Raw genomic sequence first — 27,717 nt, forward strand, 5'->3', positions numbered from 1 at the left:
ATTGGAGAAAAAGAGTCTAACTTAACATCAATGGTACTAAGAGTAGCTGTAGATAATATTACATCTGTGGGATGATTATTGGTCATTTTTTCTCTAATGATAAGAATGTTATTTGTGAAGAAGTTCATGAAGTCATTACTAGTTAACGTTAAAGGGATGGTTGGCTCAACAGAGCTCTGACTGTTTGTCAGCCTGGCTACAGAGCTGAAGAGAAACCTGGGGTTGTTCTTATTTTCTTCAATCAGTGATGAATAGTAAGATGTTCTGGCTTTGTGGAGGGCTTTCTTATAAAGCAGCAAACTATTTCTCCAGGCTAAATGATGATCCTCTAAATTTGTGACACGCCATTTCCTCTCCAGCTTACGAGTCATCTGCTTTAGGCTACGTGTTTGAGAATTATACCACGGAGTCAGGTACTTCTGATTAGAGACCTTAGTTTTCACAGGAGCTACAGTATCCAGAGTCGTACGCAGTGAGGAGGTGAAATTATTAACAAGATGATCGACCTCTGTTGGAGTAGCGTTCAGATAGCTGCTCTGCTCTGTGTTGGTACAGGGCATTGAAGATGATAACAGTGGGGGGATTATATTCTTAAACTTGGTTACAGTTTGGCTGATGGACTCATTTTGTTAGGCCGGTCACTGCAGTGAACATTCAGCACTGTTCCAAGTTTTCTCTGTGTGGATATCGGCTCTCGCTGTGGTTCTCTGGAGTCCCACAGCCTCAGAAATGTCTCTAACTTTTTCCAGACTGATCGATGTCACTGACTTTGTTCCTCATCACATGATGTGCTGAGATCTTTGTCACACAGGTCTTGCAGTCATCAGGCTTTGGTGTAACACTGATCTCAAGATTTTCCCAAAAAACTCGAGCTCATTCATGAGGGGTAGCGATAGCTCAGTAGGCAGAGTGGTCGCTAGAATAGGAAGGTCGGTGGTTCCACCGAACGGCTACCCTGAGGTACCCTTGACTAAGGTACCGCCTCTACACACCACCCACTGCTTCACTGAGTGAGTGGGTTAAATGCAGAGGACGAAATATCCCACGTGTGGGACTCTAAAGGTTTGGAGATAAAAAAGATTTATTCAGAGACTCTGAATCAATCTTCTATGTGACGTGTTCTGTTAAAAGGTTTGGAAAGTGTTCATGCTTTAAACTGTTTTATTTCTGTCTATATGTGCAGATATTTAAAATGTCTTACAGACTCTCGCCTGTATCCATGGAAAGAAACAGTTTTTAATGCAACAACAAAAGTCTTAACCCTGAACAAATCACAACAACCTGGTTTTGTGATAAAGATTTATTTGGTATCTGTGAGTAACTACAGTCGTAGTGTTCTCATACATGTCATCTGCAGTTCATCAAACTGATATATATTTATAAAAATTAGAGAAATATAATCTACATACATCTAATACAAAAACAATCAGCCTAAGAGTGAAGTCACTGCTGGTCTGAGGTGAGGAGGGTTTAATAACCGTGAACAACATTAAGTGCAGGCGACACCTTTAAGAAGACAGATGCTCGAAAGATGATAATAACAAATCTGTGCATTAAATAATCTAAAAATAAAACATTCTGGAAACAAACCACCAAACACACGAACAGGTCAAAACATCATCGAGACAAAATCACACACAAACACACCGGTGACTTTTCAAAACACGTCTTTGGTTTCAGACTGAAACTTAACGAGGCCGTAAAGCTTAAAGAAGTGGATTCACCAACAAGCAAACAGCTGGAATGTGCAACAAAAGTCACGACTTTGATGCAGAGGCACGAAGATCAGCCGGAGACGGCACCGCGTGCTCACGCGCGTTTATCTGCTGGCTGCTGTCAGGACTGTGCTGCACAATCAAGCCTCGGCAGGTCGGAAAGATATTTCCATCTTTAAGGCGTCTCTGATGTAGACTCTTTCATTATGTTACTAATCAGAATACTTTATGAGTGTAGAGATCTTTAACTGTTGCAGATGGAAACAACAAATTTGTAGAAATATTTATATAATCTCATTTTGGCTGAGCTTACAATGCGTGGAGATGCATCTGGTCCAAAATCCTGCATTCAGGCAAAAATATGAACATTTACAGGATAAAATGTTTTATTGTGACATAGTGAGATAAGTACGATTATATCTGCAGCTCATGAAAAAAGGCTCAAATCTTAAATTGTAAAAAATCAGATTACTGTTGAACTTATGGTTCGATCTTCTCTCATCTGTGAGTGACAGGAGAACGGCGGCTAAGCTGTCATCCCTGATGGACAACATCTCCCACCCCATGCAGCAGACTGTGACAGCACTGAGCAGCTCCTTCAGTGGGAGACTGCGGCACCCACGGTGTGGGACGGAGAGATTTCGCAGGTCTTTCCTCCCCACTGCTGTCAGACTCCACAACAAAGACTTTAACTGATCAAACACACACATCCACACATGTGCAATAATACTAAGTGCAATAATCTTTTCTGGCATCGTTGTATTTTTACTCAGTTGTATATAGCATTCGTATTCTATTTTTATCTTATTGTATATTTTTATTCTATTTTATTCTACTGTATATAGTATATTATTTTATTCTATTCTGTACAGTTGTGTACTGTATTTATTCTTATTGTATTCTAATTTTTGCCTCATAACTTTTGCACTGTCCACTTCCTGCTGTGACAAAACAAATTTCCCACGTGTGGGACTAATAAAGGTTATCTTATCTTATCTTCTCTCATCTGTAGGACTAAATGTTGCTTTCATTGGTCGACACAGAGGTAAAATCCTCTCAGCTCGCCGAAGCTCGCAGCAGGTTTTGTCCCTCGGTATGACAGACGTCAGCAGATAAAAAAATCACTCCGGCTGCTGTTCAGAGTGACGAGGCTCTGAGGCTTGCAGCGTAAGGCCGAGTCGATTTGAGCCCCCTGATGTCTTTTGTTGAAGCCGGCTGTCAAAGTCGCAAATAGAAAGAAAAGAAAGAAAAGTGCTCAAACAGAAGAAAAGAGCCGAGCTGACAGATTCAGCGTTTCCCAGCTGAACGCATCGGCATCCTCAGCCTCTTACTCACAGAGCTGCTCACGTCAGTGTCGAGGCATCTAATGACACAACTGAAGGACTTCATTACCCAGAAATCCTGTGGGGCAAAGTGTTTACTGAGCTCCAATTAAGTATGAAAAAGTGGACCTTTTCTACTCGTTCCCAGCTCTGTATGATCTGCAAGACTCACAGTTCATAATAATCCTTCTTTAGCTTACACTGGGCTGCGGCGCAGCTCTGTCACCTGCTGTTTCTTTAAGGCCTCCCTTCCTAAAAGCACTTCTGATTGGCTAACGTCTGGAAGCCTGCAGAGGGGCAGCTGTGTATTGAAATGAGTGATGAGATCACCTCAGTGTGGCGGCAGAAAAAAGGACATTGGTTTGTGAACCAGAGCACGCTGAAGTGTTTTTACACGCCTGATGGTCACAAAAAACCGAGGAGGTCCTCTTTAACACGGATGATTGATCAGTATCATTTTGGCTTCAGCTTCAGCACCAACACGATAAATGACTTCTTGCCTTCAGCTGTCATGCACCAGCAGCTTTTATTCACAGTTCGCCCTCCACTGCGGTGCAGCTCTGTGAGTATTCGGCTCATCTCCGCCTTCCTGCTCTCCACCAACTGCCTCATCTTCTCCCTCCCTTGGACTCCCACAGGGAGTGGGTCTCACATGCACGACCTCATGGTTGACTTCAGCTGCAGGAACTAGAGCTGCCACGAGTCTTTAAAATATACGCGTGTTTATAAGGACGGGGATTAGAACGCACTCTTGGTCGACGTTTGTGTCAAACAGAGCTGAAACACAGTCCAGGCTTTCTGGCCGTATTCTCACAAATTATTTAGGAAACTGTGAATAATTGTAGCAAACGTCACTGGCAGAGTGTTGCAGTGACACAGCTGCTGTGTGGCAGCGAGCATCATGTTTCTGCCTGACGAACAGCAAGAAACCACCACTGTGTGTGTGTGGCAATCATCAAACATGAAATCATTTCTCAGAGCAGACAGGAAATCACAGGCATGAGTCCATGTATGCTGAGAGGGCGGAGCCTGTGTTCTGCCTGTCTGAAGGAGGTGTGGTTTAGCACAATGTGGTGCGAGGCTGAAGTGGGCAGTTTGAAAAGTATCAACATTCAGTGAGTGTTTACCACAAAGTTCGTATATGGTTCCCCACACGGATCAATAAGCCACACCCACACAGATTTAACATCCTGAGCCCGATAAAAATATATAATGTGACATCAGAAACACGTGCAGCGTAAGAACCACGCTGATTATTTAGCGTTAGATATTTTTAACGCTCAGGACATTAAATCACTTCATCCATTTACTCCAATGATCCCAGGAGGCTGAAACGTTAAGATCACGACTCATTACTAAAAAAACAGAAACACAACAAAGCCTCATTAAAAATCTAACCTGGCTGCAGCTCTGCACATGCTCAGTGCTTCAAACCTAAGTGCTGCCCTGCTCACTAAAAACCAAACGCGAAACCTTCTGCATGTGAGGACAGGTGTGGCAAATATTCCCCACCTGTCCTCCAATCAGAACCTTCTCTGTGGGTAAGTTTCCTGCTCAGGTCCAACAGGTTGAGTGGGAGAGATTGTTGCTCATTGTTGCCTCCTCCTCTCCCTGTGGGAGTCCAGACAGTCGCTCCATTACTCCTCCTCTTCTTCCTCCTCCTCCTCTCCAGCCATCACCTCCACCAGCAGCTCAGCTGTGCAGGTCGCCTCCCCCAGACTGTTAACGGCCTTCACTGTGTACTTGGCATCATCGTCTCCTGAGACCTGCAGATTTATACGACAGATATGAATCACATGCTACCTTAATTATAACCTATCACATTAATTCTGCTTCGTGTTTCATGTTAAATGATTTCACTTAAAGACAAAACAGAAGAAAAGGGAGATTTTCAGTATCATCAATATGACGATGCAGATGATGTCAGCATGTTTCTGTCTTATGTTGTATTCTAAGAGACACTTAAAGGTTTTAATTGCTTTAAATTACATCAGATTTAAGTGAAATAACATCAAATTTCAACAAGACTGCTGATAATTATAAAATATAAAAGGTTGGGCCAGTAAAACTAAAACCTGGGGCAGTAAGGTTAGACACTGAATTATTACTGATATTAATGTCTTCACCATGATGATGTGTTGTTTTCATCAAAGCACAGGACAAACTCCACAGTCCTCATCTGCTCGCTGTCCTTCGTTGCAGCCGCCACAAACTCACTCATTCCCATGCAAGCTTAAAATGAAGGTATGCACACGTGCAGAAAAACACGTGACCTCTGCCTCATCCAGCAGATCCAGTCCTACAGTTACACGGTGGACGGTATAATCCGCAGAATACTCGATAACTAACTAACACCAGGCCCAGTCCATACTTAGACTGAAGTCAGTATATCTGTATATCACCAATCTAATGCATTTCAGTACAAAGCTGCCTAAGGTTTACATGACCTCTGACCTCTGAAATGACTAGGCTGCAGTTTCCTTCCTCATCGTAGTCGATCTGGAAGTGTCGGGTCTCTTTGATGGGCTGGTCGTCTTTGTACCACACCACCTCTGGATCAGGATAACCTGCAACAGCAACCGTTTCTTTATTAAAAACCACGTTTGCACAGTCGTTACTAGAAGGAAGAATCATTAAGACGAATGCTTAATCAGACCCTCCATCAGGTTTGGGCTACAAACATCGTTGTACCTTCTATCTTGCAGTCAAAGCGAGCAGCGCTGCCCTCCACCACCTCCACGTCTTTGATGACAGTGCTGAACGTCGGCTTACACTCGGTTTTCTGCTCGTACTCTAAACACTCCAGGAACTGGTTATCCTCTGAAAACACACACATGCTAGTTTCACATCTTAGTGAGGACATTCAGTTGACATAATGCTTTCCCAGCCCCTTACCATAAAAATGAAAGCCTGACCTTTAACCTAAACATAACCTAACTGTAACTTTAAAACAACCTCAAGGTTTGTGGGGACCAGCATTTGGACCCCAAAAGTGACTGTTGGTCCCTACCCCATGCCAATTTGTGGTACCCACAATCACATTTAAACACACAATCCTTCATCAAGGGCATAAATACTGTGTCTGTGGACAGACTGTGACACAGACACGTAAAGAGCCTGTAGAGAGGAGCAGGAACCTCAGACTGAAGGTCTGAACAGTAGACATGGGCAGGCCTGTGTAACTGTTGGCAGTCTGTCTGCGACTGGCACAGAACTGATGCTGCTTTCTGTTCTGGTCTTTCTACCTTCAGTGGGGGAGCCTTTCTTGGCGCTGACTCCAGCCATCATGGCCATGGATGACAATCTGCCGATGGCTCGAACAGCGTGACCCGTTTTCTACGAAGAAGAAGAAGAAAGATTCGCAACACAAATACAAAGACAGATGCAGCGACTGAGGCTATCGGTCTAACTACCAGTGACAAAAACATAAAAACATCTATTTGGAAATATTTTGGCTGGAAAAGGGCAACAAATGGGAAAATGAAGGACTTTCATGAACATCACCCCAAACAAAAATGAGTTGTACATGAACGGAGACCTCTGCACTTCCACGCTACGACACTTTGACCACACAACGCCAAATCTCACTCTATGATGCACGATGTCTGTCTGTGTCTGTGAACAAGCACGTCCAGTGGAAACGTGCGTGCATTCTCCGCATGGTCACTTATACTGATTTGTGAATAAATATATCTTTGTCCTGTGAGACTCTTGGGTCTCTGTCTGTCCTCGTGTTTACCTGCCACTTCCTCCTCAGGATGTACTTCTTCATCCTCTCCTTGGAGAGCTTCTTGGCCTTCATGGTGTTCGTGTCCTGTTTCAGCCAGGGGTGTTCGAAACACTGCGCGCAGGACAGCCGAGCCCTGGAGATGGATCGGAAACACTTTACATGAGCTAGACTTCAGGATTATTTATACTGGCACACTTTCTCCTACATAACACTTTCAGCTCCTGGTTCTCAGTTTTTCCAGCACAGTGTACCTACTAATATGGTTTCATGTAACACACTGATGATACACTAGGTCTTACTTCATGTCTTTTTTCAGCAGTTTGGTAATGAAGTCTTTGGCATTGTCAGAAATTTCATCGAAGGCTTCGTCCTCAAAGTCCCAGGTGGCTGAGGTCACATTGGACAGAGTCTCGTTGTCATTGTCGCCCATAAAGGGAGACAGACCGCTCAGCCTGAGAGGACAAACCCACGACAACGTCAGCCAAACTAAATCAAGCCAAAACAAAGCGTGCACAGATTGTAGCAGGCAGCTCTGCACTAACAGTATATAACAGATGACTCCTATGCTCCACATGTCGGTGGGATAGCTGATGGGTTCGTAGTTGATGACCTCTGGAGCCACAAACTCTGGAGTCCCGAACAAAACCTTCAGAGTTCCTGCGTTTTCTGTGGGAGGAAGCATCGGCCGTGTGATCACAGACAAACTGTTTATCTGCCGGACTGTCATTCCACACCCGCCTAACAGAACTCAATGAAAATCAGCGATTAAGTTTAAGGTTACCTAGCCGTCTGGCGAGGCCGAAGTCAATGAGTTTGATTTTGCTGCCAGTCTTGTTGATGCACATGATGTTCTCTGGTTTGAGGTCGAGGTGCACGATGCCCTGTTTGTGGATGAAGTTGACCCCATCAATGATCTGCAGCATGTATTTGATCACCTCTCTCTCAGTCAGCTCAAAGTCTTCATCGATGATCCGCTCAAACAGCTCCCCGCCTGAGATCCTGTAGACAAAGCAAGGGAGGAGGTCTTTGCTTAAATTACAACAGAACACATGGTGTTAAGTTATTTATCATTTCAAACCTTGTTTTATTTGTCAGTACGTTGCAATACAATCCAAAAAAGTTGCTTTCATTCGTCTGGATGAAGCGTTTATAGTGGGAGAAATGTTTTGTCACTCACCCAAGTGACAGGTGAGTCCTTACCTGGACGACTGAGCATGCATCAAGACATCCACACAGGTATACAGCTGCAGAAACACTGACCCCACAGGCAAAGATATTAGAGTTTTAATGCGCTGCTCTGTAACTGTGGACAGAAAGCCTCTGATGTCTTCTCTTTGCTTCTGGGAGGAACTAAACCAGACTGATGTTAAAATAAACCTAAAGCACCTCAACATCTAAATTTGACTTAATAACTGTAACAGCTTTGACATCATTTATTTCTCAGAAGTTTTACTTTATTTAATCACAGTAAACTGAATATATTTACATTAAAAATAAAGAACTAAATCCAGAGATATTAAACATGGTCCAAAAGCTCGATCTTTCTGTCTACAGCAGGGGTGGGCAGCTCCAGGCCTGGAGGGCCGGTGTCCTGCAGGTGGTCCTTGATCCAACACAGCGGATTCAAACGGCTAAATGACCTCCTCAACATGTCGTGAAGTTCTCCAGAGGCCTGGGAATGAACTAATGATTTGATTCAGGTGTGTTGACACAGGGTGATGTCTAAAACCTGCAGGACACCGGCCCTCGAGGCCTGGAGTTGCCTACCCCTGGTCTACAGCCTTTAACAGCGCCACCGTGTGGACATGTATGAAAGATGTTTTTCTTTTCTTGAGGGTTAGAAGACAAAACCATATTTCTGTAATGAGGCTGTCGCAGTAATGAAGCTGCTGAGGAAACGTTATCAGATCTCAGAGGGCGGATAAAAAACAAAACCTGACGGTAAATGTCTCGTTTCCTGCGCTCCATCAGTTCGGATCATGGCAGCAGATAGTCGCTGTTTACTTCATTTAGATTGTTTATCTGAGGAAACATTCTGTAATAAACACTGAACGTTTCCCGTGATTACGACAAATTATGAAGCCCTCTACAAATTAGACACTTATGGAAGAGTTCAGCTGGAAATTTCAGCAGCTGAACAGTTTTACGAGAAAACAAAAAGTTTGGTGCCGCTGCTTCATCAGATCTAAAATCAACAGAGGAAATAGCTGCCCTCAAATCCCTCTCATGTCTGCTCACAAACTTATTTTCTGATACTTTGTGAAGCCAAAACATCTCAAGTCCGTTTACAGACCGGTCATGTTTTAAATCTATGAACCGAACAGACATTTACTGCTTCCATCCATCAGAGGCTGAGCTCATCTGTGACTCCTCACGGCCAGCTGCAGTCATGTAAGGAGATGTGATGGATCACTTACATCTCCAGCACCATGACGATGTCGGACTTGCCCTCGAAGGCGTCGACACACTGGACCAGTTTGGGGTGATGGAGGCTGTTCATGATGCCGATCTCCTGCCGGACGTTGTCCTTCTCCTTTGCAGAGTAGGCTTTGATGAACTTTCCGGCCCAAACCTTCTTTGTAGACTTCTCCACCAGCTTGAAGACCTGACCGAACTTCCCCCTTCCATGCAAACAACACTGTGAGAATGTCTACAGAGCTTAAGGTGCATGATGGGAAATGTGAGCGCAGACTTACGTTCCCAGCCTCTCCTCCACGTCGTACAGGTCCTTCACCTTTATGTCTGTTCTGATGGTAACATCTCTGTACTCCGGCTCTTTCTCTGAGTCTGACACACAGGCAACACACAGAGGTCAGAGGTCACAGACACGGGAGGACTGAAGATGTGTGAATGCTGTGTGAAGGTTAACGAACATCCGTGTGGGTATACAGTTAGTCAGTGTCATACCTTCATCCTCCTCCTCTGGCTCCTCTTGGTTTTCTGTTGGACGAAGCAGAGTTAGTTCAGTCAGTCTGGTTAGTTCATTCCTGATCACTGAGATGCAGTTTAGTTTGATTGGTTTAGTTGGTTCTGGTTTAGTTACAGGTGAACAGCTGGAGGTAGTGGTGGACCAGGTCTTTCGTTAGGAATCATCATGGAGCAGCAGACGTGATGAAATCAGACCAAATGTTAAGTTTTTTTTAATCACGACCCTCTCGTTCATCTTCTACCTCAGCAGCTCATGATTATGAAGCTTAGCTCAAGGGCACTACCGAGACTTTAGTGGCCTAAAACCAGCAACCACTTAAGTCAGGAACTGGGGTGAGATGATCATGACCACCTAGACCAACAGAAACTCCAAATCTATGATGAGTGACCCGACCAATGACCGGAACATTTGCCCAGGAAACAGTAGATCAGGATTATTTATGCAAGTATATAAACATAACATGTACCACCTGTCAAACTGGGTGTTTGTTACACCAGTGAGGCGCTCCTGTCACTTACAAAGCATCCTGCATCATGTTTCTGTTGTTAACAGTGAGATTTGACTCATCCTCCCATTTATCAGATTCCTAAACTTGTGCATTAACATAAACTCAGATTAACTGAGCACAGCAGGTCTGTTTCACTGGACATGAATTTGTAGCAGCTTCCCAATCTCTACAAAGCAGCAGTGGTTCCCAGTACCCACTGGCCTCCCTTCATAACATCCATTTGGAACCAAATGAAGAGAAAACTCGTCTCGGGGTCCATCACTCCAGCTTAAAGACAGCTTTATGCATCCAGATGTTTTGGTGTGAGCTGCACAGTTCTGTAGCTACGAGCTGTCTTCTCTTCAATGTAATGATTTCTGGTGCTCAAAGCATCAAACATTTATTTAAAGAACTGAGCAGGAAGCTTTCAGAAATCCTGAACCGCTTCCTTAAAACATGCAGTGAGCTTGGCTAAGGAAGATGTTTATGCTTACATCCCACCACAAGCCTCTCATCATGGACACGTCCTTGACTCATTCGTTTGGCAGATGTAGTTTGGCAGATAGAAAGTAGTTGTTGTGTTGATGTGTGATGAATGATCCCTGTAACCATCAGGACTTCAAGAAAGTTCTACATGCATCACCAACAACTCAAGGAACAACTCACCATCAGTGTCCACCAGTCCGACAGTCACAGGTTCAGATTCGGCGCTCGGCTCTCCGACTCCGTAGATGTTCTCTGCCCGGACACGAAACTTGTACTGCCGATCTGGGAGGAGGTTCTAGAGACAAACAGACACTTTACGACCCTTAAAACAGTCCTTGAACAGTTTCTGAGCCGTGCTGCGAGAGAACACTCACCTGTACGTTGTAGGAGGTGCTATTGCAGGACACCAGGTGTTTCCACTGCTGCTCCACGGAGTCCCAGATCTCCAGTTTATAGGACTGCACGGCGCTACCTCCATCGTAGGTCGGCCCGTACCACGACAGCGTCAGGCAGGACCGACGGATGTCTGAGGCCGCAGGAACCTTTGCTGGGGGGTCGGGTTTATCTGAGGAGGGGCGGGGATAGATGACGATGAACACAAGCTGAAAATATTAAATTTTGCAGCTGATTCTTTCAGGAATCATTAAACAGGAAGTGCAGACGTTGCTGTCTCACCGACGATGGTGAGGTTGAGGGCGGCCTGTCTGAGGCCGTAGCTGTTCTTCAGCTCGATGGTGTAGCAGCCACAGTGTTCCTGCTGCCCGCTGCCGATGGTCAGCCTGCTGCTGCTGTCGTTACTCTCGATGGAGATGTCATCTGACCCCTCCTGGATCTGAGCCCGAGACCGGAGAGGCAGGAGGACGCTTAGACAAACACTTAGACGTACCATAGCCTCAGCCTTAGTCTGTGTGTGTGTGTGTGTGTGTCTCACCGGTTTCCTGAACTTCAGCCAGGTGCAGGTGATGGGCGGAGCTCCAGAAAACTTGCAAAGGATCTCCACTTTCTCCCCCGCCAGAATCTTCATGTCCTCAGGGAACTGCAGGATCTGAGGAGGCAGAGCTACACACACATATCAATAATCTATAATCAATAACAGGAGTCCTGCATTAGAGACCTTTAATAATAATTAAATAATAATTCCTTTAATAATAGTGTGGGAACTGACTGTGATCAATACTCAGTCGTGGAAAGAGGAAGAACAAAGTCGTCACCAGACTCCATGTTCTTTCTATTTAATCTGACAGGACTGAATGAAATCAGCAATCAAAGCAACTTCTGAATGAAAATTTCAGCAACAGCAGTTTTACCATCATCACATTGCTCCAAGGCACTTAGGCAGAGTTTAAGGCCAGAACTGCAGCGCCCCCTGCTGTCAGTCAGGCATTAGACTGACTTTGTTATACTTCAAATGCAAAGAAAGAAGTTTTGCCTTCATGACTTTGCAGTTTTTGTACATCTCTTTTTTATTATTGATTGATTGTCTGACTGTGCAGCTCTAAAGTGACACTAAAGGGCCAATCAACCCGCTCTTCCCTGCAGGAATAACAGAGACAGACACTAACACATGGGCTGTGTCCCAATTCAGGGTCTGCAGCCTTCAAGGCCGCATTTTAAGGCCGATTACGTCACAGCGACGGACGAAGGCTGTCCCAATTCAAAGGCTGCTCGAAATGCGGCCCTCAAATGCGTCCTTCATTTCCCTGAATTTTAAGGACGGGCCTGTGAAGCTTTCATGGCCCAACATATCCCAGACTTCATAGCGCGGCGGTGGGTGTAGCGTGAACTTTAAGTAAGTACTGAATATGACGTCACTTATTTATGTGCGAATGTTTAATAACGAAGAACATTAAAACATTGCTGTTGGCCACATGTCGGCAAAGTTATGTGACATTAGTGACGTTTGTACTAACTTTGTTTTAAAGCCTTTACTTTAAAGTATACGCCGTTCAATAGTCGACCTTAATCTTACAGAGAATGTGATGATTTATGGATAATTAAAGTCAGTCATATATCCACAAACACAACAAGCTGAAAGTCAGTGATGCTGCTCGGTTTGCAGTCCTGAACATCACGGCACAAGCAGGATCCACTGCACTGTTAATGTTAGCTGTGTTATATTGCTGCCTCTGTTCGGTGGTGTCGAGCCAAACGGACTTTAACGTGTGTTTGAACGAGCTGACGGTTCACTCGTTAAGCTGAAAGAAAGATGCTTTAATCACAGCAGTCACACATGTGTCCACTGCACCATCTGGAACTCTTCTTGTTTACACTCGTAATAACACAAACACTAAATCCTGCTTCTCTGTGCTGTTGTGTAGCAGTGTGTACACCTGAGACTGTCACCTGTCTGTCTGTCCTGCACTCTCTCTCTGTTTCTTTCTCTCTGATTGTGGAATAAAAGTATGAACATGTGTTTATAAGTTACACTTGTGTTTGAATCCTGCAGCTTATCACACATTTGATTTCCATGTGTGACGACTGCAAGTGTCCAGAGTGAGGACAGACTGAGGGACCCACTGCTGCACATCATCTGTGAGGCTTTGCACCCCTGATGATCCACCAGGACAAACTCAGCAGTGTGTGAGGAAGAGGAGGAGGAAGAGCCAGCAGCAGCTGACAGATGGAGAGAATAGACAGAGTGTTCCCTGTTTGTGAAGGACTGCTAGGAAAGTTTAACATAACTGTCTGTGCTGAATCAGTCTTATTAGGTAATGTTCAAATAATGTGATCATCCCAGTGTTTCCAGTGTGGGAGGAAGTACTCAGAGTACTCAGGGCCTTCAAGTTACACACCATGAAAGGCAGCAACAAGTTTAATGTTCAGAAACCTAAAGTCTGTGTCAGCAGCAGAATGGAGCTAAAATAAATGTTGGTTTCAGTTCTATGAAGCTTTGAGTATTTTGGATCAGTAGCTGCTGTGTTTGTTGCATCATATTGCTGTAACTGTTTATATGCTTTATATATTCTGAGCTAAGTTGATCTATAGTGTTACATCATATTCTATAAGGATGTTATGTGTTTGTAGACTTTCTGCCCAGTTTGACCCATTTAGCAGACGTCAGCCTGTTTAAGGCTCTGATGTCTATTCTGTGTGACTTACAGCAGTTATGACATGGTCTGATTTTCTCACCCAATAAAGGAATATTTACTATATCAGTCTGCTCTTCATTCTATCAGACACAGTTATCACAGCTCCTACATTTGCTTTTTACACATGTATGTAAGCATTGAGCCAAATTTAGTAATGACAACATATTAAAAGAACAATATTTGTCTCTTATAACACATCTGTATACACACTGTCACAGATACTTGTCTTTGAGTGAAGATTTATAATTTATAAATATAAATTTATAAATAACTGCAACTTGAATCTTTACTGAAGCTCAGTGTTTGGCACAGAGTTCATGTTCACTGCTGTAATAACTAATAATGATTAATATAATAACTGTAATATTGGCCATATTATATTTACATTACCAAAGTGAGATGACTCAGATAGCTCACATAAAAACAAATGAACAAACGATTTTCTCCTTCATCTCTGTCAAACACAGCTGTATGACACGTTTCCAGCTGTTAGTATCATGGTTGCTAGGCAACCTGGGCAGCGCGACGGAGGCTAGACCGTCCATTTCACAAGCCTCGCACTTTGGCCTTAGCGGTCTTTGAGTACACGGCCCTTGTGGACCGTTAAGGCTGCAGACCCTGAATTGGGATACAGCCATGTTGTCCAGAAACATGCCCGCCTTTCCCATAATGCACCTGTCTCAGCAGGACCTCCCTGCCTGGTAAACATGATTCACTACAGGTGAGTCTCACCTTGTTTGGGCGGAGTCTTTGGAGTTGGCTTCTTTATTCTGGCTTCACCTGAAATAAGAACACAGCAGGCGGTCAGACACTTGAACCAGACGTTCAGACGAGCTGTGATGAGGAAACGTGTGGCTGTCATTTCACAGCAGAATCAGATCTACTGGAAACACAATGACTTATTCATGATGTCTTCTAAGCACCTCAGAGCCTTCTCAAAATCTCTGCAACCATCCAAGCAACGAATATTGTTGTACTGCACAAACTGAGCCCTGGACCAGATGATGCAGAGACCCATGAGGGTGCAACAAATTCAATAACCTCATTATGTTACTCTGGAGCTTCCCAACACCTCTGCAACTTCCACAGCGACCTCTAAAACCTGCCTTAACCTATTAAGACCGCATGACACGTGGACAGAGAATTTCAAGGTCTAAACATCCTTAAAACAGTTCCTGGCAAGTGTTCAAACAACCTTTCACAAAACCACCCCTGAGACCTTTAACAGCCCCCAAAGACCACTCAGACAGGACTACTGACATGTCAGTGCATTTAGAATATTTTTACCACCTCCACAGAAACTAAAATGTGTCGGTAAAACAAGGGGATAGCTAACTCCACGGAGACCATTAAACACATTCCTGGTACTTCTGGGAAATTAGTAACCGTTCTTTCAAGACCTCTAAAACCTCACTAAGGAGCTTTAATGAACTTTAAAATCTCCACCGGACCCTCTCCACGGTCCTCTGGAGCGTCTTTAAGACCTTGGCCAGCTCCAACTTTAAACCCTCCATAAACCGATTCAGGAGCTCTGAAACAAGTGGACAATCTCCTCAGTAATCCTGCAGACTTCCTCTGGAACCTTTAAAAACTCCAGAGAGGCCTCATCAAGTTTCTACCATGAGACCTCTGAAAACAACTGAGCAGACAGAAACACCTCCCTGCACACACTGCGTCACATTATTCTTCCTACCTGCAGAACAGTAAAGCTTCATTAACACTACGTTTCCCATCAGACACTGCACACAGACCTGGTGACACTGTAAGCATCACACTCACAACAAAGATGAAATGATGACACTGAAGTGAGGACATTTACAGAAATGTTCCTCGTTTAGAAAAATCGCACAGACCGAATAAAATATGAACGAAATAAAAACGTGAATGTGCAACAAGCACATCTGAAACTAAGTGAAGAGTGTCATGTAAGTACAGACACGGTTTTCCTGACTGCTTCCACACGTGTGTCTCACATCGTCCTGCTTTGTTGTGTTTTTATGGAAGCAGAAGACTCTGTGCGACAGGAAATACACAGCTTATACGAGCCTCTCTGAGTTTGTGTTCGTGAGGCTGTTTGTCTTCTTCTCTTTTAAATGTTTCTGTCATCAGCTGCTTTTCTTTTTTAGTTTAAGGAACTCTGTCCTCACAAAACATCTAGTAGAGGCAGGAGGAGGAGGAGAAGAATGTGAGACAGACGAAGAGCGTCTCTGATGACCGTACATGGACAATCTAAAAATAGTTCTGCTGGATGCAGCAAATAGTTCCTGGAGTTTGTTTTTCTTGAGATGGCTGCAGATGAAGAGGATAGAAGAACCTGTTCACGCTGTCTTCTTTCTTTGTTTCCTCCTTCAGATGTTTAAGACTTTCCGCCTGACCACACCACAAAGTCTGCTGTTACCATCGGTCTGGAGCTCAGGCTCCGTCCTTCCAGCCTCGCTGCTTTGGCTCTGTTTTCCTTTGGAAACACAAACACGAGGATTTTCCAGCACAAAGTTATTTTTGCTCTTGCAGAAACTCGCAAAACAAACTTGAAGCTGCTACAGTCGAAAAAAGCAGCTGCTCGCTTCACGCCCCAAATAAAAATGGTGGATGTCATCAAGTCGCTCATGGCGCTGTGACGTCCTTAACACCGGCCACTCAGGTCCCAGTGACGTAGTGACATCATCAGAAGGTCAGCACTAGTTGCACGCTTGGCTGGTTTTTGTTACTTGTCTGCAGAGAAAACACACACGCACGCACACGCACACACGCACACGCACGCACACGCACACACGTGCACGCGCACACACGCGCACACACACACGCGCACACGCGCACACACACGCACACACACGTGCACACAAGCATACGTTCACACCTGCTTTGGAAGCAGGACGGTTTGTGTTTCCTGTCAGTAAAGCTTTAAAACGAACCGCCTGGTGAGCCGAGCCTCTCTCTGACCGACACTCCGACTTTCACTTTCATGTGTGAAGCTCTGATCTTTGAACCGCGGTGACTGTCTGAGCTGCAGAATCAGACACTGAACCTTAGTAAGAAGCTGATGAATGTGTGCAGGAAACACATTCAGTCTGAGCACTCGACATCAGTGTGTGACCACGCGATGCTTCAGTATGTACAGCGGCCCCTCCCCCGTCTGTCAGCAGGTTAGTATGAGAAAGCTCAAGAATGAGGAAACACAAACAGAAGCTGAGCTCTGAATGTCAAACTGTCCTCACAAAGACAGGCGAGCACAGGTCTGCAGCTTTGATATTAATCAGCTGACGGTCAGAGCTGCACTCTGATTGGCTCCTTGCTCTGTCAGTCACAGGAAGCACTTCTGTTTTTACTTCTGCACTGAAAGTGAAGAACTCAGTGTTCCTGTACACGCCATCCCAAAATATCAGCTGCATACCTGCTGACACGCCGCTGCAATAAGAGCCCCTGAAAACATCCCCCCGACCACATGGGGTTTTTAAAAGTTTTAACAATGTTTAGCCCCGCCCACTCGTAGCTGCAGACTAAACTGACAGGTGAGAGTGAGCAGCACCTGCAGCAGATGGTTAGGACACAGGGAGCAGCCTCTCCGTTTGTCTTGTGCTCAGTCTTTACTGTAACTGTGTTTCAGGGTGGAGGCTGACACATGCACACACGCTGCACCGCACAGCCTCCAACCTGCTGCGTGTCTCTAAGCTAACGTGGGCCCAGCAGGCGGACGAACGGCTTCACTCGACACTTCCACGCTTTTAATCAGCACGCAAAGTAAAACAAAGTCTGTCAGAGCGCGAGAGTCAGAAACCAGGCCTTAAATGGAAGTGGGAGAGGAGCAGCGCCCCCTCCCCGACATCATCGCCCCGTCCTTCCTCCCTCTGTCTGCTGCTAAAACTCTGCGGTCTCCGAGAAGTGACTGAAACCAAAGCAGGAGCCGAGCTCCGGTCTGAGAAACTCTCAGCTCATGTTCAGGTAGATTCAACTCTGAGTCTGTTCGCATACATGTGAACAGACAGTTAAAGGTCAGGGGTCAGCGCCGTGGAGAGGGTTTCAGCTTTGAACGCAAGAAAAGTGTCTGTGGGCTGTGATATGAACCTGATCAGAGCAGAACAGGACATCCATCCACAGCAGTGAGCCCACTGAGGCATGCACGCACACACACACACACACACACACACACACACTCTGAGCAGGAAGGATTTAGAGTTGGATCATAAAGATAAGAGCAGATTTTCCACTGAGGGCTGCAGACAGAAACATGAAGCTGCTGCATGTCAGAGTGTTTTTGTATGAAGTTACTGTTCAAGCACTCACACATTCAGCGCTGTGCAGATACAGAGAGCAAGAAAACAACAAGTCCAGAAACGTCTCATCCAATAGGAAATGTTTAACTCTTTCATTTATTTGTATCTCTATTGTGATTGTTTCATGAAAGAAACATTTTGGTCACACAACACAACTTACTCAGAGTGAATAATTATTAATCGTAGCTTTGACATCAACTGTTAGTACAGCCAGGAACTTTTCTACAATATGGTCCTGTTTAAAACCCAAAACCTTTCATTAAGGTGAAACTTTTAAAAGAGCAACAACACTTTCTTTTATTCTGAAGAGTGATCTTAGGATTTCTACCAAAGTAAGACTTTTATCTCTTTGCATACAGAAACATTACGACCAATCAGGACACAGCTACAAACCAGCTGACCAATCAGGACACAGCTACAAACCAGCTGACCAATCAGGACACAGCTACAAACCAGCTGACCAATCAGGACACAGCTAAAAACCAGCTGACCAATCAGGATACAGCTACAAACCAAACAAAGTTACTACTTGTAACCAAAAAGTTGTTGTTTGTAGCAGACTGTGTGTTTTAGCCCACAGTGTCTGCACAGTTTGTTTCCAGGTGAGACTCATTCATGATGCACAGGTGTGACCCCTGCAAGGAACGTCTCCAGGCTGAACATGTTTATCATCTACAGGGGGAGTGTGTGTGTGTGTGTGTGTGTGTGTGTGTGTGTGTGCATGTGGGTGCGTGTGTGCATGTGGGAAGCAGCAGGGCTGATGGGAAACGTAGTGTTAATGAAGGTTTACAGCTCTGGAGGTAGGAATAATAATGTGACAGTGATGAAGGAACTGATGTTTCCAGTGATACACAGAGACTCTTTAAAATAGAAACACCCGCCTGAGTGTGTGTGTGTGTGTGTGTGTGTGGGAACCAGTGATCCCAGCCTGCAGCTCCTTATTGGGACAAAAGGAAAGAGGCTGCTGCTGCATATTTTGGAAACTCACTCTCTGAGGTTGGAGTCGCCTTCTTGGACTTCTTGTCGGCCGGAGAGTTTTCAGCCGGGTCTGCAGGACACAGAGAGACAGAGAGGGAGGAGTTAACACGTGCACACACTCAGGTGCTCTCTGAGAGCTCCACAGCCGTGAACCCCAACACAAACATCAGAAACCCTCCGGCAAACACTGAGCGTTCACCTGCAGAAAATTCATATTTTATTCAAACTGAAAAACAAAATGTGTTTTTACAGAGCTCAGACATTTCACATTCTGCTCTCCGACATGACGTACATCACTGAGCACATTCACTGAATGCTGCGTGGACCCAGAGAGGGTGTTTGGTAACACGCCGCTCAGTGAGACTCAGCGAGACGACAGAAGTTCGAGTCAAGTCGTGTGAGTGCAGAAAAATGCCACCGGCTTTTTGTGAGGGAAACCAGCGCGGTGCTGCATTCAGGGACGAACTATCAAAAAAGTCACTGCTCAGACTCAGAGAACCCAGGTACGTGAATAACAACCAGGAGGCATACACATGTAAGCGTGCACGGGACTCAGTCCAGCCTGAGTTAAGGTCCTTTCACATCGGACGCAGCACAGCGCTGAGCTCTGAAACCCATTCATGTCTGTTGTTTGCCTCGTGCAGCAACGGTTTTCCAGCGCAGCACAAGCACAGGTGCAGCAGAGCGCAGTACTCGCGTGTGTCGCACCTTTGTGCTACCAATAGAAACTAAGTTCAACTGCACAATGAAGGAAAGCGTTCTGTGTGTGTCTGAGTTCGGTGAACTGTTTGTCACAGGTTTACGTGCACGTACGGGGAACTGCACAGCTCTGCAGAGGGAAAGCAGCGTTCTGGAAACGACGCATTCTTCACTAGTCAGGACAAAGCTTTCTTCTTTAGGATGAGGGATACGTTTTTATTAAAGGTTTGGACATAATACAACACAAACTGTCGTAGAGGACACAAAGCGACAAGGTGCAGGCGCTTCTCGTATATGTAGAGCAGTCGCAAAAATGACGTACAAGCAGAGCGCAGCACAACACAAATTTTGGATCCTTCGCTCTAGTTTGCAGTGAGACATGCTGCGTCTGATGGGCCGTCAGGCTGCAGTCTCTGGGTGCTGTCTGCACGGACCCGGTGCACAGGCGTGAGACGATCCTGGAGGTCTCAGAACTGAACCACAGTGTTCACACAGCCGGACACTTTCTGTGGTCTCTGGAAGTCACTGCTGTCACTTCCTTGACTTCCTGTCCAAACACAACATCACAGATTCACAGCACATGGTGGAGCACAGTTCATCGTGTTTCCATCGTGAACTCTGCCTCTGTCCTCGCCACGTTAACTCACAGCATAGAAAGAGCCGAGTGTCCTCGTGCTGCTTCAGTCTCAGGTGTCCATGAGCACCACAGGACTGAGACACACCTGAAACAGCGGCTGCGTCCGTGCTGCAGGCTGGACCACGGCGTCCGTGCTGTTCTGGACACAGCACACCGAGTCTGTGGTGTTCGTGTTTAAAACCAGCTGACTAAGCCCTTTACAAACAGCTGATGTCCTGACGACCAGCGCTAACCCGTCTGCAAACAGGAGCCGATCTTTGATAAAGTCAAACTGTGTTTGTGTTCGTTGGTTCTAATGACAGGAAACCCAGCTGACCAGCGCTGCAGCTTCTGCTGCATCACTCTTCCAGTCCAAACCACTGCAGCGACCATCAAAGAGAGTGGGCGGGGCTAACATGACCCATGAATGCTGATGTTTGTGTGATCTTTCCAAAGAAGCAGAGCTGCACTGCTGAACAGAGTCGTGTGTTCAGGAGGCTCGACTCATCGGTTGGTGTCTGAGAGTCAGCGCTGATGACGGAGTCAACAAATGTTCGTGGACACGGCAGGAAGTAAACAAGCTCTTTGGTTTAGGACAGATTACGACAAACATATCAGATACATTTCAGATCTTCATTCAGACAACAAAAGTACACTTTAAAGTTTCTCTCACAGTTTGAATGCTTTAAACCTGCGTCTACATCAGGATGCAGGAGGAAGAATAACTGTAGAGGAAAGACCAGAAGAAAAAAAACAGCAGAAGAAGAAGAACATGCGGCACTGAAGGAAAGGTCTGAGACAGGACCAAAGCTTTGTTCTCACCGTCTACCAGAACCGTGCAGGAACACTCGGCTTTGCCTGCCGAGTTCTCAGCTCTGCATTTATACTGGCCTTCATCCTCTGGCAGGGCTTTGTCTATGGTCAGAGAGCACAGGCCGCCTGCAACACACAACACAGCACAATATAACACAACCCACACAGGACACAGTCAGATCAGCACGAGGTCAAGTCTCATTTCTTACATTCCACAAAGTTAATCAATAAAAATGAAGGTATGACTCCTTACACATTTCATTTACTATGAACGAGCTATCAGAGTGTCACGTTCTCCACCCTTTTAGACGCCATGTGAGACTAAAGGCCATCCTCCGCTGCCGGTGCGGCATCCTTCAGAAAGGCTTTCTTCTTCCTTCAACACGTGTTAGAACATTTCTTTGCTTCAGACAGAAGGACAAGCATCACACTCCTCTGCCTCTCACTTTGATCAGTGAAAATAAAAGCTTTCCCTGTTAATCAGACTCTGTGACCTGAAAGATGGTTTTAAAAAAATCTTTTAAAAGATTGTTGTTTTGGTCGCCTCCGTCCTGTTTGTTCCAATCAGAACCGAGATGTTTAAAACTCGATCGGCCAGCCGAGAGTTTAGGGAACCTGAAGTTTACAGGACGGGACAAAACTGAAGCGTGAAGTCAAAGAAACCCTCGTAGAGGTCGGCGGGTGATGGACAGTTTCACCAACAACAACACGAGTCTCTAACACTGCCCCCTGGTGACAAAGCACAGCTATCACAGAAACTCACGGATCTGAGGTGACGTTCATACGACCTGCACACGACCAACACTCAACCTCACCCTAACCCTTTTTATTTGTGCTTCGTGATGCTATCGTGGCGCTGAGTTACCATCCATCCATCTTCTTGTCCTTTTCTGGTTCAGGGGAGCAGCAGCCTAGCCAGAGAAGCCCGGACCTCCCTCTGTGAGCCACCTCCTCCAGCTCACCCGGGGGAACAGCGAGGCGTTCCCAGGTCAGCCAAGAGATGCAATCTCTCCAGAGTGCCCTGCGTCTGCCGCAGGGCTTCCTCCCACTAGGACACGAACACCTCGCAGAGGAGGCGTCCAAATTGGATGAACCGCCTCAGCCGGCTGCTCCACTCTGATTCCCTCCTCACCACATCAGTAATGACGAGGCCAAACACCATCTGGAGAAAACTCATTTCCACTGCTTGTTTCTACGATCTCATAATCTCATCTGCAAATTTCATAAAAGAGGAGGATGACAACTAAAGTCAGAGAGGTCCTTACAGCTGACAGGCTCGGACCTGACCGAGGCAACGTCTTAAACATCTGTGGAGAAAACATCTGTCGTCCCTCCACCCTGCTGGAGCTGAGGGGATCTGCACCAAATCCAACAAAGCGTGAAGAGAAGGCAGGAAGCTGCTGCAACTCGTTGAATCAACACTCTGAACACTTTCTGTAAAAGGATCGCTTTGATCTGACGTTTTATCGTCATGACGACCCTTCAGCCAACGATCATGTCGTTTTATAACGACGCCTACAAAACCACAAGAGCAGAAACTGAAGATCTGAGTTCATCATAAACATGCTGCTGCCTTTAAATCTGTACCGACACATGTATGTGACCTCTGACCTTTAGCATGTGACACACAGACTCCTCACTCTGCAGGATAAACACACACAACCAGGGGCTGTCCTCCAGACACACACACACACACACACACACACACACACACACACACACACACACACACACACACACACACACAGGTCTTTACAGGACATCACAGTGTGTGTTTCTATGCTTGTGAGGACCTTCAGGCTCTTTCTTAAAGGGTGAGTCTGCCTATTTTTATAAATGTGAGCCATCAGTCTGATTCTGACGGCTGCTGTATTTATTTCACCATCCATGCTGAAAGCTTCCTGTTAATGAAAGTTTCCTGCTGGAGCCGCTGATAACGACACAGAGAAGAAAAGATTGTGACAGCTGCTCCAGCTGCTGAAAGTGAAAGTGAACTCAAAGTGTCCCTCGACCATCAGGAGGAGGAGAAGCAGTGAGGGTGACTTCAGCAAAGCGGCGAGCCCGACAAAATCCAAGCACGGCGTGGATCTACACGACATGCTGCATGCTCATTGGCTAATGACTCAATCATCTCCTGCTTCCTGTTTCTTTGTCGCTATTCGGTTGTTCAGTCTGACGTCACTAGCCGTGTCTGGGTCTAAACTCCGCTGCAGGTCCATATATCAAACGATCACTGTGGCATTACTGAGAGTTGAAAAACTGTCTAAAGTCTTTCATCTTTAATAAAATGATCAGCATTCTGCTCTACCAGGTGTAACAATTGAGTTTAACATCCAGGCATCCATGAAAACGGAATTTATGACATTTAACGGAGTTAGAAGTTAGCAGGGAGTTAGCTCGCTAGCTTCTATCTAAATACAATATAGCATGTCCTGACTGCGGGGTTTTGGAAACAAATTCAAACATACAGCTCTGCTATCACTTCCAACATAAATGAAGACAGAAAACTAAACAGCAGTGACGTTTGTAGGGTTACTGAAGTTGGGCTAGCTGCTATATAATGATGTGCTACGTGACTGCTAGCGACACAGCTATGTTAGCATAATATAAACAAGCTAACTTTTTTTCCACTGGATAAAAGTTAACGTGAGTGTTCTCAGTGGTCAGGAACAAATGTAATCTCATGGCAGGATGCTGTAAAAGGACCAAACTTCAGCCAGGAGAACAACTGAGATAATCCATCCACAATATGAGGTTAGTCATTCATATACTGCTGCATGGGCTGGGCTGTAGTTACATCCTAAGGTTTTAAAAACTGAGCTTAAATAAATGATTAGTGGTAATAAAAGCCGAGGGAGGTCAACAGTGATCACTGACTGTTTTAGGAGCTTTTTGAGATCAAATAGAAGGAAATACAAAACATTAAACATGTTAACAACACAAATGCCATATTAAACGCAGACTACTTTAGACCCGGAAGTAGGATTCGTCAGGTCATCACTTAACGACCGGATAATAAGGTCCTCATTTGCAAAGTAAATGAGGCGGGCAGCAGGCTCACACACTCCGACTTTTACACAATTGGCAGAGGAGTTGCCCCCTACTGGAGATTAGAAAGAATACAGGTTTAAAGTAGCTGAGCACCGGCTGCGTCCATCTTCTTGTTTTTACTTGATCAGCTGATGTTACATTCCTGCAGTGCGGCTAACTGTCACTGCCTTCTTAATGTTACTGCTAGAACAATCACGCTAACTCAATTTTAGCAAAGTCGTGTCTAAAGTAAGTAAAACTATCACCATCACTGCTAAACACAAAACAGTCCAGACTGAATTTAAAGTAAACTTTGTTTTTTACATTTTTGTCTTCACAATCAAATCCATGAACGACAGTTCTGCTCAGCATGTTCAAAGTTACTGAACAAGTTTTAAAGAATAGCTTCGGGGAGACGTAACTAAACATCATGAAGACAGTTTAAGACAGACAGAGTGTCCCTTCAACTGATGAATGAATCCCCGCCGGACCTCACAAGTACAGTAATACGTGTGTGTGTGTGTGTGTGTGTGTGTGTGTGTGTGTGTAGTGATCTGCTTCCATATGAAATTCCAGTGACGGTCACACATCACATCCTGCTTCTATTGTTTCACATCTGCGTTCTATTATTAGAGTCTCAATCCTCAGACCTCCATCAGCAGCTGCTTCAGCTCCTCCACCGACTCCACCAACGCTGCTCCACAGCTTCACCTCCTGAGCTCCGCCTCCCTGTGCGCTGCTCATTCTGTCGTCTTTAATCTGAGGGGTTTCTCTCTGTTTTCTCAGTCTGAATAAATTCAGTGGCTCTAATCGATTCTGATCACTTCCATTGATGATCGCAAACAAACAGTACTGCTAAATAAAGTTTCTTTGAATTCAAAGAGAGCGTTCGGGGTTGCTGTGAAATGTAAACAAAGCCCTCCTCCCTCCTTTTTAACCAAATCATGTCAGAAAACCTTTCACTTCCTGTTGTGCTGTGTGTGTGACCTCTGACCTTCGTTTGCGAGGATGATGAATTTGGACGCCTTGATGACCTTCCCGTCCAGCGTCCAGGTGACAGTGACATCAGAAGCGGTGGCGAGGCGGCACTGCAGCCGGAGCCGCTGACCATCCAGCACCGTCATGTCGCTCAGCTTCTCTACAAACTCCGGCGCCGCACCTCCTCCTCCGGTGCTCTTCTTCTCATTAATCCCTCCATCCATGCAGTTGTTCACCTCCGCCTTCTCCCCATTCTTCTCGGGGCCCGTCGGGTTCTTCTTGTTGGCGAGGACAGAGCGGAAGTCGCCGGCGTTCTTCGTGGGCGTCTCTGCGGCCTTGCTGCTGTTGCTGCTTGCGGCGCCCTTCTTCCCCAGCACGCTGCGGAAGTCGACCTGCGATGGGGAGTTCACCTTCTCCTCGCTCTTGGGTTTGACACCCTTGAGGTTGGCCTTAAAATCCATGTGGTGGCGCTGGTTGTGCTCGGTGGTGGCGGTGGCGGTGGCGGGGCCGGCCTCCCTCTGCTCGTCTCCCTCTTGGATGTTTTTGCCTTGAACGGCTCGGCGTCCAAGCAGCGAGCGGAAGTCCAGCTGCTGCGCCTCCCTCTGCCGCAGCTCCTCTTCACCCCGCTCCCTGGTTTCCACACAGCGTTTGAGGAGGCCTCTGGGAGCAGTGGTCTGGTCCTCCTCTTTCTTCTTCTTCTCTTCCCTGTGCAGGTGCGGGAGCTGCCGGTTCTCCTTCTGCTCCTCGTTGGCCTCCTGCCACTGCCGACTGACACCACTGCTGCTGCTTCTCTGCTCCACGCCTCCTCCTCCTTTGCCGCCACCTCTCAGCACCACGCTCCCACCAGCTGCTCCTCCTCCTGCTCCTCCTGCTGCTGCTGCCAGGCTGGATGAACAAGCACAGAGACAGATGGAGGGACAGAGAGAGAGCAATAGGACAAGCTCCGCCCCCAGGTCTTAGCTGGTGGGGTGGGAGGTGTGGGGGGGGGACCTCGACTCAAATTGTTCATGTTACATCACAAGTGACTCAACTGCCCGAATATGGGCATGAGCAGAGGGAACACACACACACACACAGATGTAAACAAAGAAAAAGCAGACTGAGGACACACTCCTCCTCCTCCTCCTCCTCAGTTCTGAAGCTGCTGACTCTTTTTCACAGTTTCATCAAACTAGAGCAAACAGGGTTTCTTCCAGCAAACACTCGCAGCAGAGTAAACACACAGAGGAAATACTGGCTCTGATTGGTCGGGGTGATATGGACGGATTAGAGAAGCTTTAGGGAATTTCTGGATAAATAACAGAAGGATGGAGGGAATGGTGGGTGGGTGTGAGGAGGGGGTGGAAACAGGAACAGAGAGCTGGGAATAGTGGGGGGGGGGGGGGGGGGGGGGCTGACGGAGTCAGACTCTATGCTGATGATGCAGAGGTCTGTTTAGGGAACGAGACGTTTTAAAAACTCGTCAGGTTCAACCAATCACGCTCATACGGCACAGAAATCTGACTCCGCCCTGTTCAGCCAGCTGCAGGTGTCCAGGTGAGTGAGGTCTCACCTGCTGCCGTCCCGTCCTCTCCTGTCCTTTTCTCGTCTTTCGGTGACCGACAGCGTGGCCACAGCGCTGCACTCGCCCACGCTGTTCCTGAAACACAAAGTTTATCTTCTACATGCAGCACTCTCTCATCTTCTCACAGGCACTAAGACCATCTCCCACTTCCACGCCACTGATTCATCACAGCGGTGTTTTCATTCAGGCACTGCTGCACTGTGCTATTTGCAACGTCAGACTTCATATGAGAAACTGATCCTTCTATCTCTCATTAATGGCACATAACATTTTCCCTTTAAGAGAGGAAAAGACACCAGGTAGGCTCCACTGGTCCTGATCAACAATGTTCAGAAACATTTGACTGAAATTACCCTGGAAGCTGTTGTCTTTGTTGTCTTTGTTAGCACTAATCACATTATGTCTTGATGCTCAATCATCCCTTCAGTCTCTGAATAAGTCACATTATGATGTGGAAAACCTGATATTTACTTTTATAGATCAACTGTTTGTCTTTTTCAGTCTGGCCAACCATTAGGCACCTTTAAATTCCTTGATGTTGGTTTGTGTTTCGGGTAAAGTGCAGCTTTACCGTCTCTCACAGTTTCTTCATGTTCACTGGCACCAGCACATCACGTATGATTTTCATGAGCAGAAGGAGATTTCTCTTCTATTCTCATGTTACATAGTCATGCTTTGAATATGATGCAGACTGCTGTATGTGCTGGGGTGGATGATGAGGTTATGGATGGATAGATTATGGAGGGGGAGGGCTGGTGGTTCCTCTGTGAGTGTAATCCTCACTGCAGCTCTGTACTGTAGATCATCTGGGATTATTTCAGCATGTCTGCAGAATCTGTGTCTTTTTATGACATGTGAGTGTTTACAGTATCTGCGCCTGTCGATCTGTTACCTCAGGCTGATCAGGTACTCTCCGCCATGTTCCTTCTTCACTCGTCTGAAGAAGAAAACAGAGTTAGCTGTATCAGGTGTGGTTAGCTGCAGAGCGTGTGGTTTGTGTGTAACTGTAA

General features: G+C 45.9%; 1 protein-coding gene across 4 annotated transcripts in view; it reads right to left on the bottom strand.

Moving 5' to 3' along the window:
* Positions 1-1,285: 1,285 nt before the first annotated feature.
* Positions 1,286-27,717, bottom strand: part of mylka (myosin, light chain kinase a) — a 46,108-nt gene continuing 19,676 nt past the window's right edge. For all 4 annotated transcript variants that reach the window (XM_085248371.1, XM_085248368.1, XM_085248369.1 and 1 more), the window contains 21 exons: positions 27,600-27,644; positions 26,696-26,782; positions 25,160-26,028; positions 21,145-21,261; positions 19,018-19,077; positions 14,491-14,538; positions 11,601-11,728; positions 11,345-11,501; positions 11,044-11,234; positions 10,850-10,964; positions 9,675-9,707; positions 9,464-9,554; positions 9,185-9,388; positions 7,549-7,766; positions 7,310-7,433; positions 7,067-7,219; positions 6,777-6,900; positions 6,283-6,373; positions 5,729-5,857; positions 5,492-5,604; positions 1,286-4,803 (listed from right to left, as the gene is read on the bottom strand). In XM_085248371.1, coding sequence (XP_085104497.1) covers positions 4,675-4,803; positions 5,492-5,604; positions 5,729-5,857; positions 6,283-6,373; positions 6,777-6,900; positions 7,067-7,219; positions 7,310-7,433; positions 7,549-7,766; positions 9,185-9,388; positions 9,464-9,554; positions 9,675-9,707; positions 10,850-10,964; positions 11,044-11,234; positions 11,345-11,501; positions 11,601-11,728; positions 14,491-14,538; positions 19,018-19,077; positions 21,145-21,261; positions 25,160-26,028; positions 26,696-26,782; positions 27,600-27,644 — 3,226 coding nt within the window. In that variant the 3' untranslated portion in view covers positions 1,286-4,674. The remainder of the gene's footprint in view (positions 4,804-5,491; positions 5,605-5,728; positions 5,858-6,282; positions 6,374-6,776; positions 6,901-7,066; positions 7,220-7,309; positions 7,434-7,548; positions 7,767-9,184; positions 9,389-9,463; positions 9,555-9,674; positions 9,708-10,849; positions 10,965-11,043; positions 11,235-11,344; positions 11,502-11,600; positions 11,729-14,490; positions 14,539-19,017; positions 19,078-21,144; positions 21,262-25,159; positions 26,029-26,695; positions 26,783-27,599; positions 27,645-27,717) is intronic.

The sequence above is a fragment of the Mchenga conophoros genome, linkage group LG16, assembly GCF_057382185.1.
Source record: "Mchenga conophoros isolate Kocher_MC1m ecotype Shallow Benthic linkage group LG16, M_conophoros_male_GT1.1, whole genome shotgun sequence".
NCBI lineage: Eukaryota > Metazoa > Chordata > Actinopteri > Cichliformes > Cichlidae > Mchenga > Mchenga conophoros.